The following is a 14,240-nucleotide window of genomic DNA, read 5'->3' on the forward strand; positions in this document are numbered from 1 at the left end:
AACAAATAACGGGGACTTTCAGTCATGAAGTATAAAATACTTCATGCTGTAAGTTCCTTTGTCTGCAGCATTCAGTGCTGAGTGCCTCAGGCCGCCCACGGCAGAACACTATTTTTCAGTGAGTGGCTAAGCGGTGGAAACGTCACCCTATTGAATAAAGTAGAGTTCTGCTGCAGGTGGCCTGAGGCGCTCAGCACTGAACGCTGCAGACAAAGGAACTTTCAGCATGAAATATTTTATGCTTCATGACTGAAAGTCCCCATTATTTGTTGCACTGGTAAGTCCTAGCGTTTCACAAATGCTAGGATTTACCATCACTAGCATTTTTTTTTTGGGTTTCATTCATAACTATTTTGCTCCACTTTTATTATTTTAGTGAGAGCAGCAGTAAAGCATTGTCTGTCTTCAACAAAGAGAACTGTGTGGATATAGTTATACAGTGTTTGAGCAGATTTTCCAGTAACATGGAGCTGTCCATTTCTGCAGGTAAGTTTTACAATAAATGTGTGTGTATATACATACATACATACATACATACATACATACATACATACATACATACATACATACATAGATACATACATACATAGATACATACATACATAGATACATACATACATAGATACATACATACATTTTGATTGCAATAACCAATTTCATTTCCGCCCGTAGTGCAGGGGAATTTTTTGTGCCACACAATGATTTTGAAAAGTGTAAACATTGTGTGTCAAATATTCACTAATGGATTTAAATTTCAAAAACACTTTGTAAGGGAAGTCTTATTTACTGTAGTGGACCTCATTTTTGTTTTATTATAAATGTGCAGATTCTTCTTTAATCTACTGAAGATGGTTTTCTAAGCAATATAAAAAAATATTTTTTAGCATTCTCTCACAGCATTTGCTTTAACCCACAGCACACTGTCTGCATACAGTTACAGAAGATAACCCTGATCTTCTGGCCTCTTTGGATACCTCTTTACTGCAAACTCTAGAGGCAGTGATGCTGGCCTCCTCTTCTTCAGCTGAAATGGGCCTCTTACGGATATTAGTTGCAGGTACAGGCTAAAATTTAACATGTAGACCTTGTATATAATTATTCTACAAATATAATTGTTATTGGAATGGTTTATATACGTAGTTAAAGGGACATGAAACCCAATTTTATGTCCCTTTTATTTCCCTCAGGATTCAGATAGAGCATGTAATTTTAAACTACTTTACCAATTTACTTCTATTATGTATTTTGCTTTGTTCTCTTGATATCCTTTTTGTTGAAAAGCATACCTAGGTAGGCTCAGGAGCAGCAATGCACTACTTGGAGCTAGCTGCTGATTGGTGGCCGCACCTATATTCCTCTTTTCATTGTCTTACTGATGTTCAATAAAAGGTTAAAGGGACTGAAGAAAATAGCTAAAAACCTACTTTTTCTTATTAATAAAAATAATAAAACTATCACTGCTGTCTATTTTATCTGTTACTCTTACCCCAAACTGTTGAGATTGTTTTGAAGTACAGCATTGATCCAGTGCTTGATTCTCCTATGTAAGCTGCCATATTGTAATCTACTTTTCAGTAGCACAGTAGTCACATGCTCATAATGCGTGACTGTCTCACTCACACACACCTAATGTATAAGCTGCATTGACTGAAGATACAGATTTATTAGTCAGAGTATAAATGTATTAGATTTCCCCATTTATGTATATACACATATTATTATGCAACAGAACCTAAATAAAATGTTTATTTAGTACTGATTTATGTTTTTAACTCCCCCCCCCCCCCCACAGTTTTATACTTCAAACTGGCCACAAGTTTTATATTGTAAGAAAAGCCGTTTGCAGTGCAGGGCTGCAGACAACATTATCAGTGTAAATAAATAATTTTTAACCTGAGGGAGGGTGAGGTTGTGACGCTGCATATACTCTCTGTGCAGAAGATTTCTGCTTTTCTAAACCTCTCCTCCTGGCTGTAAATGTAAATCACTAAGGGCTGACAAATCCTGTACAAGCTTAGCGATCGTTTAGCAACGATCGTCTCTGAATTGGATCAGATCTCACTGCTATATAATGCAGACGATCATTGCTAAACGATCTTTAAGCTTGTACAACTTTTTTTTTTTTTTTTTTTTATTATTATTATTAAGAAAAAGTAGGTTTTAGGGATTATTAGAAGACAGGGGTTTAGAATCCCTTTAATTCAAGAATCTGCGCTAGAGAAAAATTACACCACTATGCGCAACACACTTTAAAAGAATCCCCTCAGGCCTTTGCAAATGGATACAGATATAAATTGAGCAGTGTGTGTGCCACTCTTGAGTGTCAGAAGCTGTGTATGACTAATTATAACTAAATATATTATATTATATTTAAAAATGTCTCTATACTTTATAAATACTTTAATACACAAGGATCCTTGTAAAAATATTATCTAAAAATATTCAGTATTCATGGCTTGAGAGAGGCTCAGGACAGCCGAAACCGGTTGCCATTCATCACTAATCAACCTTTTTGAAGAGTTGGATAATATCTGTGTGGAAGTTTGTCTCAAAGAGGACACCGTACTCAAAAAATTAAAGATTTACAGATCTATTATCAGTAAGCTGGTCAGACGCAGAGCTTGGACGGCTGGGCTAAAGACACGCTGCACCACTATCAACACATGAGGGGAGAAAGTCGGTAGTAAGATATGATTTGAAACAGGAGACACACTGATAATACAATTGTGAGTACTCACTTAATCTGTTTTACAGATCAAGGATCGATCACTACTAATTTGTATAACCAGTGTACTGTATATTAGTGGACAAATATTGTTTGGACCATACAAGGGATGCTTTTTTCTACAACTGTTGATGTGTTTTTTTTGTTTGTTTTTTACAATTGGGATTTTTTCTACTTCTGTGGATTTTTATCAAACATTTCATATTGAATAGTTTTACAAGGATGCTTGTTTATTAACAAAGTATTTAAAAAGTATAGATTTTTTTTTTTTTTTTTAAATCAATTAAATACCAAAAAAATGTTTTTCTTTTATTCATAATTAGTCATACACAGCTTCTGACACTCAGTTGCGCACACACTGCTCAATTTATTACTGATGTATTCAGCTAGCTCCCAGTAGTGCTTTGCTGCTCCATTAAACAAAGGATACCAAGAGAGTGAAGCAAAATTGGTAATTGATGTGTATTGGAAAGTTGTTTTTAATTCTATGCTCTGTCTGATTTCAAATGGGGTATATGAAAAATTTATATTTTTAACACTGTCCATTGCTTACTCTGAAACTCACTACCACAAAAGGTAATGGGATGCCAAGATACATTGTAGTTAAATCTTTCATTGTTTGAAAAATGTAATAAAATATTGTGACTTATACAAGGTAAAAGATGTCTAGTTTTAAAATCCTGTATTAATAAATTTTTATGTCTGTTTCTTTTTCTTAAAGGGCAGGCTACACTAATAACTAATTAGTTTAAAAAAAATAGTTTAAAAAGATAAATACCTTCACTACGCATTCCCCAGCATTGTTATATTAATATAATTTATATCATTTAAACCTCTAAATTTCTGCACACATCACTAACTGGCTAAAATTAAAATCAATATATAATAAATAAAAAGTCTGATCAGGGGGTTGTCCGAAGATGCTTAGATACAAAGTAATCGCAGAGGTAAAACGTGTATTAATATAACTGTGTTGGTTATGCAAAACTGGGGAATGGGTAATAAAGGGATTATCTATCTTGTAAAACTTTAAAAATTCTATTGTAGACTGTCCCTTAAAATATGTATAGCCTTTATGACGTTATGGATGCCCATAGTCTAGGACAGGCCAGTTTATAACTATATTTAAGCAACTGAATAACCTTAGAAGATGAAGCATATAAAAACTGCTCCAATGAGAATCATTGAGGAATGGAGATAATTTTCTCTTCTATATAACCACTCCTTCACTGGTATCTGTATTAACTTTAGATGCCACCCTAAAGGTATCAAGAGTAGTTAGTGACACTAATAGTTTGCATCTCCACAGGTTCAGTCTGGAATCTGAAGGAAAGAATTCCTTCCTCTGCTCAGGCAGACTCTATTAATGCCATCCTGAGGATTCTCTCTGAGGTTCTGTCTGTGGATGCGGGGCATTTCATTGGTCAGATGAAAGAAGCAGAGTCCAAGCATTTAACAGCTGCTGTCCTACAGTCTGATACTGAGGAGGCTGCCGCCATCCTGGGAGAAGCCACTCTGAATGAAGATGAAGAAATGCTGGATAGGCCAGTTAAAGAAGATAAACGGGCTGATATTTCTGATCTGCTTCCTGTGAGTTTTAAATCAATATTTTTCTCATTAAAGTGAGTAAATCCTAGCATTTTTTGAAACACTAGGATTTACCAGTGGAACAAATAAAAAGGACTTTCAGTCATGAAGTATAAAATACTTCATGCTGAAAGTTCCTTTATTTGTCTGAAGCACTCGGCGCTCTGAGCGCCTCAGACAGCCCACGGCAGAACGCTATTTTTTTTTTATGACACGATGAGTCCACGGATCATCTTAATTACTAATGGGATATTCACCTCCTGGTCAGCAGGAGGCGGCAAAGAGAACCACAGCAAAGCTGTTAAGTAGCTCCTCCCTTCCCTCCCACTTGTCGCGCCGCTCTAGCCGTTTCTAGGGGCGCAGCGTCTCCTTCCTGCTCATTGCCAGGGGCAGTGTCGGCTCTTGATGCGTGCGGCATTGACGTCATCGGCGCACGCTTCTGATGCTGCTCGGAGCTCTCTGGCGCGAATCCTGCGCCTATTTAAACCCTGCACTAACGATCTGTCACTGCCCAAGTATAGATATTAGTCTGTGTGCTCCTGGGTGTGACAGATCGTTCTATACCATTGTTGCTGAACCTGCCTGTTTACCGACTACGCTACCTGCCTTAACCCCTTAACTGCTGGACTGATCATTGTTGCTGCCTGAATTGCTGACTACTCTGCCTGTCTGACTATTCTGCCTGTTTAACCCCTAAATTGATGGACTGATTGTTGCCAAACCCTGCCTGCCTTGACCATTCTAGTGGTGTGCCTTTTGACTGCTTTACTGTTGCCGAACCATGCTTGTCTGACCATTTTAGTGGTGTGTCCTTGGACTGCTGTGCCGTTGTCGCTGGGGACCGTCCTGCCTGTGGTGAGTGCCGCTCTCCTCATCTTAGTAACTTTCTCTGCTCTGGGATATTCCCTATTATTCCGGCTCGACGCCGGGATAACAAGACTACTGGCCGAGTTCGGTCGGATAGAGGAATATCCCACGAGCATTACACCACTCCAGTCATTCTCTTTGCCTACGTTAGTGATATGAAGTGGCAAAGTGAGGTGTTAGAAAACATTCTTCAATCAAGTGTTTATTATTTTTAAAGTAGTGCAAGATTGTGCTGCTTTGTTCTAGGGTGTAGCCGTATCAGTCCCTTCAGTAGGGCTTTGGTGGCTTTAGAGCAATGGGAACTTGTGGGACATAATTCTCACTGTGCCTCCCATGTATTTTGCTGCCCTGTATGCCTTAGTCTGAGGAAAAGGATTACTCAGCATGCCTTTTTCTCTTGTAAGGTGTATCCAGTCCACGGATCATCCATTACTTGTGGGATATTCTCCTTCCCAACAGGAAGTTGCAAGAGGACACCCACAGCAGAGCTGCTACATAGCTCCACCCCTAACTGCCATATCCAGTCATTCTCTTGCAACTCTCAACAAAGATGGAGGTAGTAAGAGGAGAGTGGTAAAATATAGTTAGTTTTTTCTTCAATCAAAAGTTTGTTATTTTCAAATAGTACCGGAGTTGTACTATTTTATCTCAGGCAGTATTTAGAAGAAGAATCTGCCTGCGTTTTTCTATGATCTTAGCAGCTTGTAACAAAGATCCACTGCTGTTCTCACATATGTCTGAGGAGTGAGGTAACTTCAGAGGGAGAATGGTGTGCAGGTTATCCTGCTATTGAGGTATGTGCAGTTTTAAGTTTTTCTAGGGACTAGAAAATGCTGCTGGTACCTGATTAATGTAAGTTAAGCCTAAAAACAGTGATTTAATAGCGACTTGTATCAGGCTTACTACCAGAGATATATATACTCTGATAATATGGCAATATAAAACGTTTGCTGGCATGTTTAATCGTTTTTATATATGCTTTGGTGATAAAACTTATTGGGGCCTAGTTTTTTCCACATGGCTGGCTTGATTTTTGCCTAGAAACAGTTTCCTGAGGCTTTCCACTGTTGTAGTATGAGTGGGAGGGGCCTATTTTAGAGCTTTTTTTGCGCAGTTAAAATTACAGACAGAGACATTCAGCTTCCCTCAGCAGTCCCCTGCATGCTATAGGACATCTCTGAAGGGCTCTAAAGGCTTCAAAAGATGTTTATTGAGGAAGGTAGGGCCACAGCTGAGCTGTGGCAGTTGTTGTGACGGTTTCAAAAACATTTATTTCGTTTTTTTTTTATCCGTTTTTTGCATTAAGGGGTTAATCATCCATTTGCAAGTGGGTGCAATGCTCTGCTAACCTATTACATACACTGTAAAAATTTTGTTTGATTTACTGCCTTTTCTCCAACATAGGTGTGTCCGGTCCACGGCGTCATCCTTACTTGTGGGATATTCTCTTCCCCAACAGGAAATGGCAAAGAGCCCAGCAAAGCTGGTCACATGATCCCTCCTAGGCTCCGCCTACCCCAGTCATTCTCTTTGCCGTTGCACAGGCAACATCTCCACGGAGATGGCTCAGAGTTTTTTGGTGTTTAAATGTAGTTTTATCCTTCAATCAAGTGTTTGTTATTTTAAAATAGTGCTGGTATGTACTATTTACTCTGAAACAGAAAAGAGATGAAGATTTCTGTTTGTAAGAGGAAGATGATTTTAGCAAACGTTACTAAAATCGATTGCTGTTTCCACACAGGACTGTTGAGATGAAGTAACTTCAGTTGGGGGAAGCAGTTGGCAGACTTTTCTGCCTGAGGTATGACTGGCCACATTTCTAACAAGACTTTGTAATGCTGGAAGGCTGTCATTTCCCCTATGGGGACCGGTAAGCCATTTTCTTAGATTAAGTAAAAGAATAAAGGGCTTTATAAGGGCTTAAAAAACTGGTAGACATTTTTCTGGGCTAAAACGATTACTTTGCTAAGCATATTTGGCAGATTATAACTCTTAATAGTTATTATAATCTTGGGGATTGTTGTTAAAAAACGGCAGGCACTGTATGGACACCTTTTTCAGATGGGGGCCTTTTCTAGTCATAGGCAGAGCCTCATTTTCGCTCCACTAATGCGCAGTTGTTTTTGGAAAGCAAGGCATGCAGATGCATGTGTGAGGAGCTAAGAACCACTGAAAAAGCTTATAGAAGGCGTCATTTGGTATCGTATTCCCCTCTGGGCTTGGTTGGGTCTCAGCAAAGCAGATACCTGGGACTGTATAGGGGTTAAATGTAAAAACGGCTCTGGTTCCGTTATTTTAAGGGTTAAAGCTTTCAAATTTGGTGTGCAATACTTTTAAGGCTTTAAGACACTGTGGTGAAATTTTGGTGAATTTTGAACAATTCCTTCATGCTTTTTCGCATATTCAGTAATAAAGTGTGTTCTGTTTAAAATTTAAAGTGACAGTAACGGTTTTATTTTAAAACGTTTTTTGTGCTTTGTTGACAAGTTTAAGCCTGTTTAACATGTCTGAACCATCAGATAAGCGATGTTCTATATGTATGAAAGCCAAGGTTTCTCCCCATTTAAATATATGTGATAATTGTGACATAGTGTCCAAACAAAGTAGGGACAATGATGCCACAGATAATAATATTGCCCAAGATGATTCCTCAAATGAGGGGAGTAAGCATGGTACTGCATCATCCCCTTCTGTGTCTACACCAGTTTTGCCCACACAAGAGGCCCCTAGTACATCTAGTGCGCCAATACTTATTACCATGCAACAATTAACGGCTGTTATGGATAATTCTATTGCAAACATTTTATCTAATATGCCTACTTATCAGAGAAAGCGCGATTGCTCTGTTTTAAACACTGAAGAGCAAGAGGACGCTGATGATAACGGTTCTGACATACCCTCACACCAATCTGAAGGGGCCAGGAGGGAGGTTTTGTCTGAGGGAGAAATTTCAGATTCAGGAAAAATTTCTCAACAAGCTGAACCTGATGTTGTAACATTTAAATTTAAATTAGAACATCTCCGCGCATCTGCTTAAGGAGGTATTATCTACTCTGGATGATTGTGACAATTTGGTCATTCCAGAGAAATTATGTAAGATGGACAAGTTCCTAGAGGTTCCGGTGCCCCCCGATGCTTTTACTATACCCAAGCGGGTGGCGGACATAGTAAATAAGGAGTGGGAAAGGCCCGGCATACCTTTTGTTCCTCCCCCTATATTTAAGAAATTATTTCCTATAGTCGACCCCAGAAAGGACTTATGGCAGACAGTCCCCAAGGTCGAGGGGGCGGTCTCTACTCTAAACAAACGCACTACTATTCCCATAGAAGATAGTTGTGCTTTTAAAGATCCTATGGATAAAAAATTAGAGGGTTTGCTTAAAAAGATGTTTGTTCAGCAAGGTTACCTTCTACAACCAATTTCATGCATTGTTCCTGTCACTACGGCAGCGTGTTTCTGGTTCGAAGAACTAGAAAAGTCGCTCAATAAAGAATCTTCGTATGAGGAGGTTATGGACAGAGTTCATGCACTTAAATTGGCTAACTCTTTTATTTTAGATGCCGCTTTGCAATTAGCTAGATTAGCGGCGAAGAATTCAGGGTTTGCTATCGTGGCGCGCAGAGCGCTTTGGCTAAAGTCTTGGTCAGCGGATGTGTCTTCCAAGACAAAATTGCTTAACATCCCTTTCAAGGGTAAAACACTGTTTGGTCCTTATTTGAAAGAGATTATTTCAGACATCACCGGGGGAAAGGGCCACGCCCTTCCTCAGGATAGGTCTTTTAAGGCTAAAAATAAGCCTAATTTCTTCTGTTAAGTGTGATCAGTCCACGGGTCATCATTACTTCTGGGATATTACTCCTCCCCAACAGGAAGTGCAAGAGGATTCACCCAGCAGAGCTGCATATAGCTCCTCCCCTCTACGTCACTCCCAGTCATTCTCTTGCACCCAACGACTAGATAGGATGTGTGAGAGGACTATGGGGATTTTATTTAGTTTTATTTCTTCAATCAAAAGTTTGTTATTTTTAATAGCACCGGAGTGTGTTATTCCTTCTCTGGTAGAATTTGAAGAAGAATCTACCAGAGTTTTTTCTATGATTTTAGCCGGAGTAGTTAAGATCATATTGCTGTTTCTCGGCCATCTGAGGAGAGGTAAACTTCAGATCAGGGGACAGCGGGCAGATTAATCTGCAAAGAGGTATGTAGCAGCTTTTATTTTCTGACAATGGAATTGATGAGAAAATCCTGCCATACCAATATAATATCATGTATGTATATTTTACATTTGAGTATTCTGGGGAATGGTACTTCACTGGAATTACACTGTGTATATAAGACTTGCAAGCAACAGGCTTTTTAATAACTCTTAATTTATGTTAAACGTTTTTGCTGGAATGTAAAATCGTTTTCATTTTCTGAGGTACTGGGTGAATAAAATGTTTGGGCACTATTTTTCCACTTGGCAGTTGCTTGATCTAATTCTGACAGTTTACTGATCTCTCTCACTGTTGTGTGTGAGGGGGAGGGGCCTTTTTTTGGCGCTTTTGCTACGCATAAAAAATTTCAGTCAGAAGCTCATTGTTTTTTCCTGCATGTTCCGGTTCATCTTACAGAACTCAGGGGTCTTCAAAGCTTGTTTGAGGGAAGTAATCTTCACAACAGAGCTGTGAGATTGTAGTTGACTGTGATAAAAAAACGTTTATTCTTTAACTTTTTTATGCCATCAGGGTTAGTTATTCTTTGCTAATGGGAACAAGCCTTTGCTAAAATTGTGTTTTGTTTTTACAAAGTTTGATGCTGTAACCTTTTCAGTTTATTGATTTCAACTGTCGTATATCTTTCTGTGCTTCTTAGGCACAGGACGTTTTTCATTGTATTTTACTTGAATAATATTTCCAAGTTGCAAGTTTAGTTGCTAGTGTGTTAAACATGTCTGATTCAGAGGATGAGACCTGTACTATTTGTGCTAACGCCAAAGTGGAGCCCAATAGAAATTTATGTACTAACTGTATTGATGCTACTTTAAATAAAAGTCAATCTGTACAAATTGAACAAATTTCACCAAACAACGAGGGGAGAGTTATGCCGACTAACTCGCCTCACGTGACAGTACCTGCATCTCCCGCTCGGGAGGTGCGCGATATTGTGGCGCCCAGTACATCTGGGCGGCCATTACAAATAACATTACAAGATATGGCTACTGTTATGACTGAGGTTTTGGCTAAATTACCAGAGCTAAGAGGCAAGCGTGATCACTCTGGGGTGAGAACAGAGTGCGCTGATAATGCTAGGGCCATGTCAGATACTGCGTCACAACTTGCAGAACATGAGGACGGAGAGCTTCATTCTGCGGCTGACGGTTCTGATCCAAACAGATTGGATTCAGATATTTCAAATTTTAAATTTAAGCTGGAAAACCTCCGTGTATTACTAGGGGAGGTGTTAGCGGCTCTGAATGATTGTAACACAGTTGCAATACCAGAGAAAATGTGTAGGTTGGATAAATATTTTGCTGTACCAACAAGTACTGACGTTTTTCCTATACCTAAGAGACTAACTGAAATTATTACTAAGGAGTGGGATAGACCCGGTGTGCCGTTCTCACCCCCTCCGATATTTATAAAGATGTTCCCAATAGACACCACCACACGGGACTTATGGCAAACGGTCCCTAAGGTGGAGGGAGCAGTTTCTACTTTAGCTAAGCGTACCACTATCCCGGTGGAGGATAGCTGTGCCTTTTCAGATCCAATGGATAAAAAGTTAGAGGGTTACCTTAAGAAAATGTTTGTTCAACAAGGTTTTATATTGCAACCCCTTGCATGCATTGCGCCGGTCACGGCTGCAGCGGCATTCTGGATTGAGTCTCTGGAAGACAACCTTAGTTCAGCTACTCTGGACGACATTACGGACAGGCTTAGAATCCTTAAGTTAGCTAATTCATTCATTTCGGAAGCCGTAGTACATTTAACTAAACTTACGGCTAAGAATTCCGGATTCGCCATTCAGGCGCGCAGAGCACTGTGGCTAAAATCCTGGTCAGCTGATGTAACTTCTAAGTCCAAATTACTTAATATACCTTTCAAAGGGCAGACCTTATTTGGGCCCGGTTTGAAAGAAATTATCGCTGACATTACAGGAGGTAAGGGCCACGCCCTGCCTCAAGACAGAGCCAAACCTAAGGCTAGACAGTCTAATTTTCGTTCCTTTCGGAATTTCAAAGCAGGAGCAGCATCAACTTCCACTGCTCCAAAACAAGAAGGATCTGTTGCTCGCTACAGACAAAGCTGGAGACCTAACCAGTCTTGGAACAAGGGCAAGCAGGCCAGGAAACCTGCTGCTGCCCCTAAAACAGCATGAATTGAGGGCCCCCGATCCGGGATCGGATCTAGTGGGGGGCAGACTTTCTCTCTTCGCCCAGGCTTGGGCAAGAGATGTCCAGGACCCCTGGGCGCTAGAGATAATATCTCAGGGATACCTTCTGGACTTCAAATACTCTCCTCCAAGAGAGAGATTTCATCTGTCAAGGTTGTCAACAAACCAAACAAAGAAAGAGGCGTTTCTACGCTGCGTACAAGAACTTTTGTTAATGGGAGTAATCCATCCAGTTCCACGGTCGGAACAGGGACAAGGGTTTTACTCAAATCTGTTTGTGGTTCCCAAAAAAGAGGGAACTTTCAGACCAATCCTGGATTTAAAGATCCTAAACAAATTCCTAAGAGTTCCATCGTTCAAAATGGAGACTATTCGGACAATTTTACCCATGATCCAAAAGGGTCAGTACATGACCACAGTGGATTTAAAGGATGCTTACCTTCACATACCGATTCACAAAGATCATTACCGGTATCTAAGGTTTGCCTTCCTAGACAGGCATTACCAGTTTGTAGCTCTTCCATTCGGATTGGCTACAGCTCCAAGAATCTTCACAAAGGTTCTGGGTGCTCTTCTGGCGGTACTAAGACCGCGGGGAATCTCGGTAGCTCCGTACCTAGACGACATTCTGATACAAGCTTCAAGCTTTCAAACTGCCAAGTCTCATACAGAGTTAGTACTGGCTTTTCTAAGGTCACATGGATGGAAGGTGAACGAAAAGAAAAGTTCACTCGTTCCACTCACAAGAGTTCCCTTCCTGGGGACTCTTATAGATTCTGTAGAAATGAAGATTTACCTGACAGAGGACAGGTTAACAAGACTTCAAAGTGCTTGCCGCACCCTTCATTCCATTCAACACCCGTCAGTGGCTCAATGCATGGAGGTAATCGGCTTAATGGTAGCGGCAATGGACATAGTTCCCTTTGCTCGCTTACACCTCAGACCACTGCAACTGTGCATGCTAAGTCAGTGGAATGGGGATTACTCAGATTTGTCCCCTTCTCTGAATCTGGATCAAGTGACCAGAAATTCTCTTCTATGGTGGCTTTCTCGGCCACATCTGTCCAGGGGGATGCCATTCAGCAGACCAGACTGGACAATTGTAACAACAGACGCCAGCCTTCTAGGTTGGGGTGCCGTCTGGAATTCTCTGAAAGCTCAGGGACAATGGAGTCAGGAGGAGAGTCTCCTGCCAATAAACATTCTGGAATTGAGCGCAGTTCTCAATGCCCTCCTGGCTTGGCCCCAGTTGACAACTCGGGGGTTCATCAGGTTTCAGTCGGACAACATCACGACGGTAGCTTACATCAACCATCAGGGAGGGACAAGAAGCTCCCTAGCGATGATGGAAGTATCAAAAATAATTCGCTGGGCAGAGTCTCACTCTTGCCACCTGTCAGCAATCCACATTCCGGGAGTGGAGAACTGGGAGGCGGATTTCTTAAGTCGTCAGACTTTTCATCCGGGGGAGTGGGAGCTTCATCCGGAGGTCTTTGCCCAAATACTTCGACGTTGGGGCAAACCAGAGATAGATCTCATGGCGTCTCGACAGAACGCCAAGCTTCCTCGTTACGGGTCCAGATCCAGGGATCCAGGAGCAGTCCTGATAGATGCCCTGACAGCACCTTGGGACTTCAGGATGGCTTACGTGTTTCCACCCTTCCCGATGCTTCCTCGATTGATTGCCAGAATCAAACAGGAGAGAGCATCAGTGATTCTAATAGCACCTGCATGGCCACGCAGGACTTGGTATGCAGACCTGGTGGACATGTCATCCTGTCCACCTTGGTCTCTACCTCTGAAACAGGATCTCCTGATACAGGGTCCTTTCAAACATCAAAATCTAACTTCTCTGAAGCTGACTGCTTGGAAATTGAACGCTTGATTTTATCAAGACGTGGGTTTTCTGAGTCAGTTATTGATACCTTAATACAGGCTAGGAAGCCTGTTACCAGAAGGATTTACCATAAGATATGGCGTAAATACCTATATTGGTGTGAATCCAAAGGTTACTCTTGGAGTAAGGTTAGGATTCCTAGGATATTGTCTTTTCTACAAGAAGGTTTAGAAAAGGGTTTATCTGCTAGTTCATTAAAGGGACAGATCTCAGCTCTGTCCATTCTGTTACACAAACGTCTGTCAGAAGTTCCAGACGTTCAGGCTTTTTGTCAGGCTTTGGCCAGGATTAAGCCTGTGTTTAAAACTGTTGCTCCGCCATGGAGCTTAAACCTTGTTCTTAACGTTTTACAGGGCGTTCCGTTTGAACCCCTTCATTCCATTGATATAAAGTTGTTATCTTGGAAAGTTCTATTTTTAATGGCTATTTCCTCGGCTCGAAGAGTCTCTGAGTTATCAGCCTTACATTGTGATTCTCCTTATTTGATTTTTCATTCGGATAAGTTAGTTCTGCGTACTAAACCTGGGTTCTTACCTAAGGTAGTCACTAACAGGAATATCAATCAAGAGATTGTTGTTCCTTCTTTGTGTCCAAATCCTTCTTCGAAGAAGGAACGTCTACTGCACAATCTGGACGTAGTTCGTGCCCTAAAATTTTACTTACAGGCAACTAAGGAATTTCGACAAACGTCTTCTCTGTTTGTCGTTTACTCTGGTCAGAGGAGAGGTCAAAAGGCTTCTGCTACCTCTCTTTCCTTTTGGCTTCGTAGCATAATACGTTTAGCTTAT

At 40.7% G+C, this 14,240-nt stretch overlaps 1 protein-coding gene across 2 annotated transcripts in view; it reads left to right on the forward strand.

Moving 5' to 3' along the window:
- HEATR3 (HEAT repeat containing 3) overlaps nt 1-14,240 on the forward strand; it is a 369,897-nt gene that overhangs the window by 33,142 nt on the left and 322,515 nt on the right. For both annotated transcript variants that reach the window (XM_053699553.1, XM_053699552.1), the window contains exons 5-7: nt 377-486; nt 917-1,057; nt 4,035-4,315. In XM_053699553.1, coding sequence (XP_053555528.1) covers nt 377-486; nt 917-1,057; nt 4,035-4,315 — 532 coding nt within the window. The remainder of the gene's footprint in view (nt 1-376; nt 487-916; nt 1,058-4,034; nt 4,316-14,240) is intronic.

This window comes from Bombina bombina, chromosome 1 (assembly GCF_027579735.1).
Source record: "Bombina bombina isolate aBomBom1 chromosome 1, aBomBom1.pri, whole genome shotgun sequence".
NCBI classification, from domain to species: domain Eukaryota; kingdom Metazoa; phylum Chordata; class Amphibia; order Anura; family Bombinatoridae; genus Bombina; species Bombina bombina.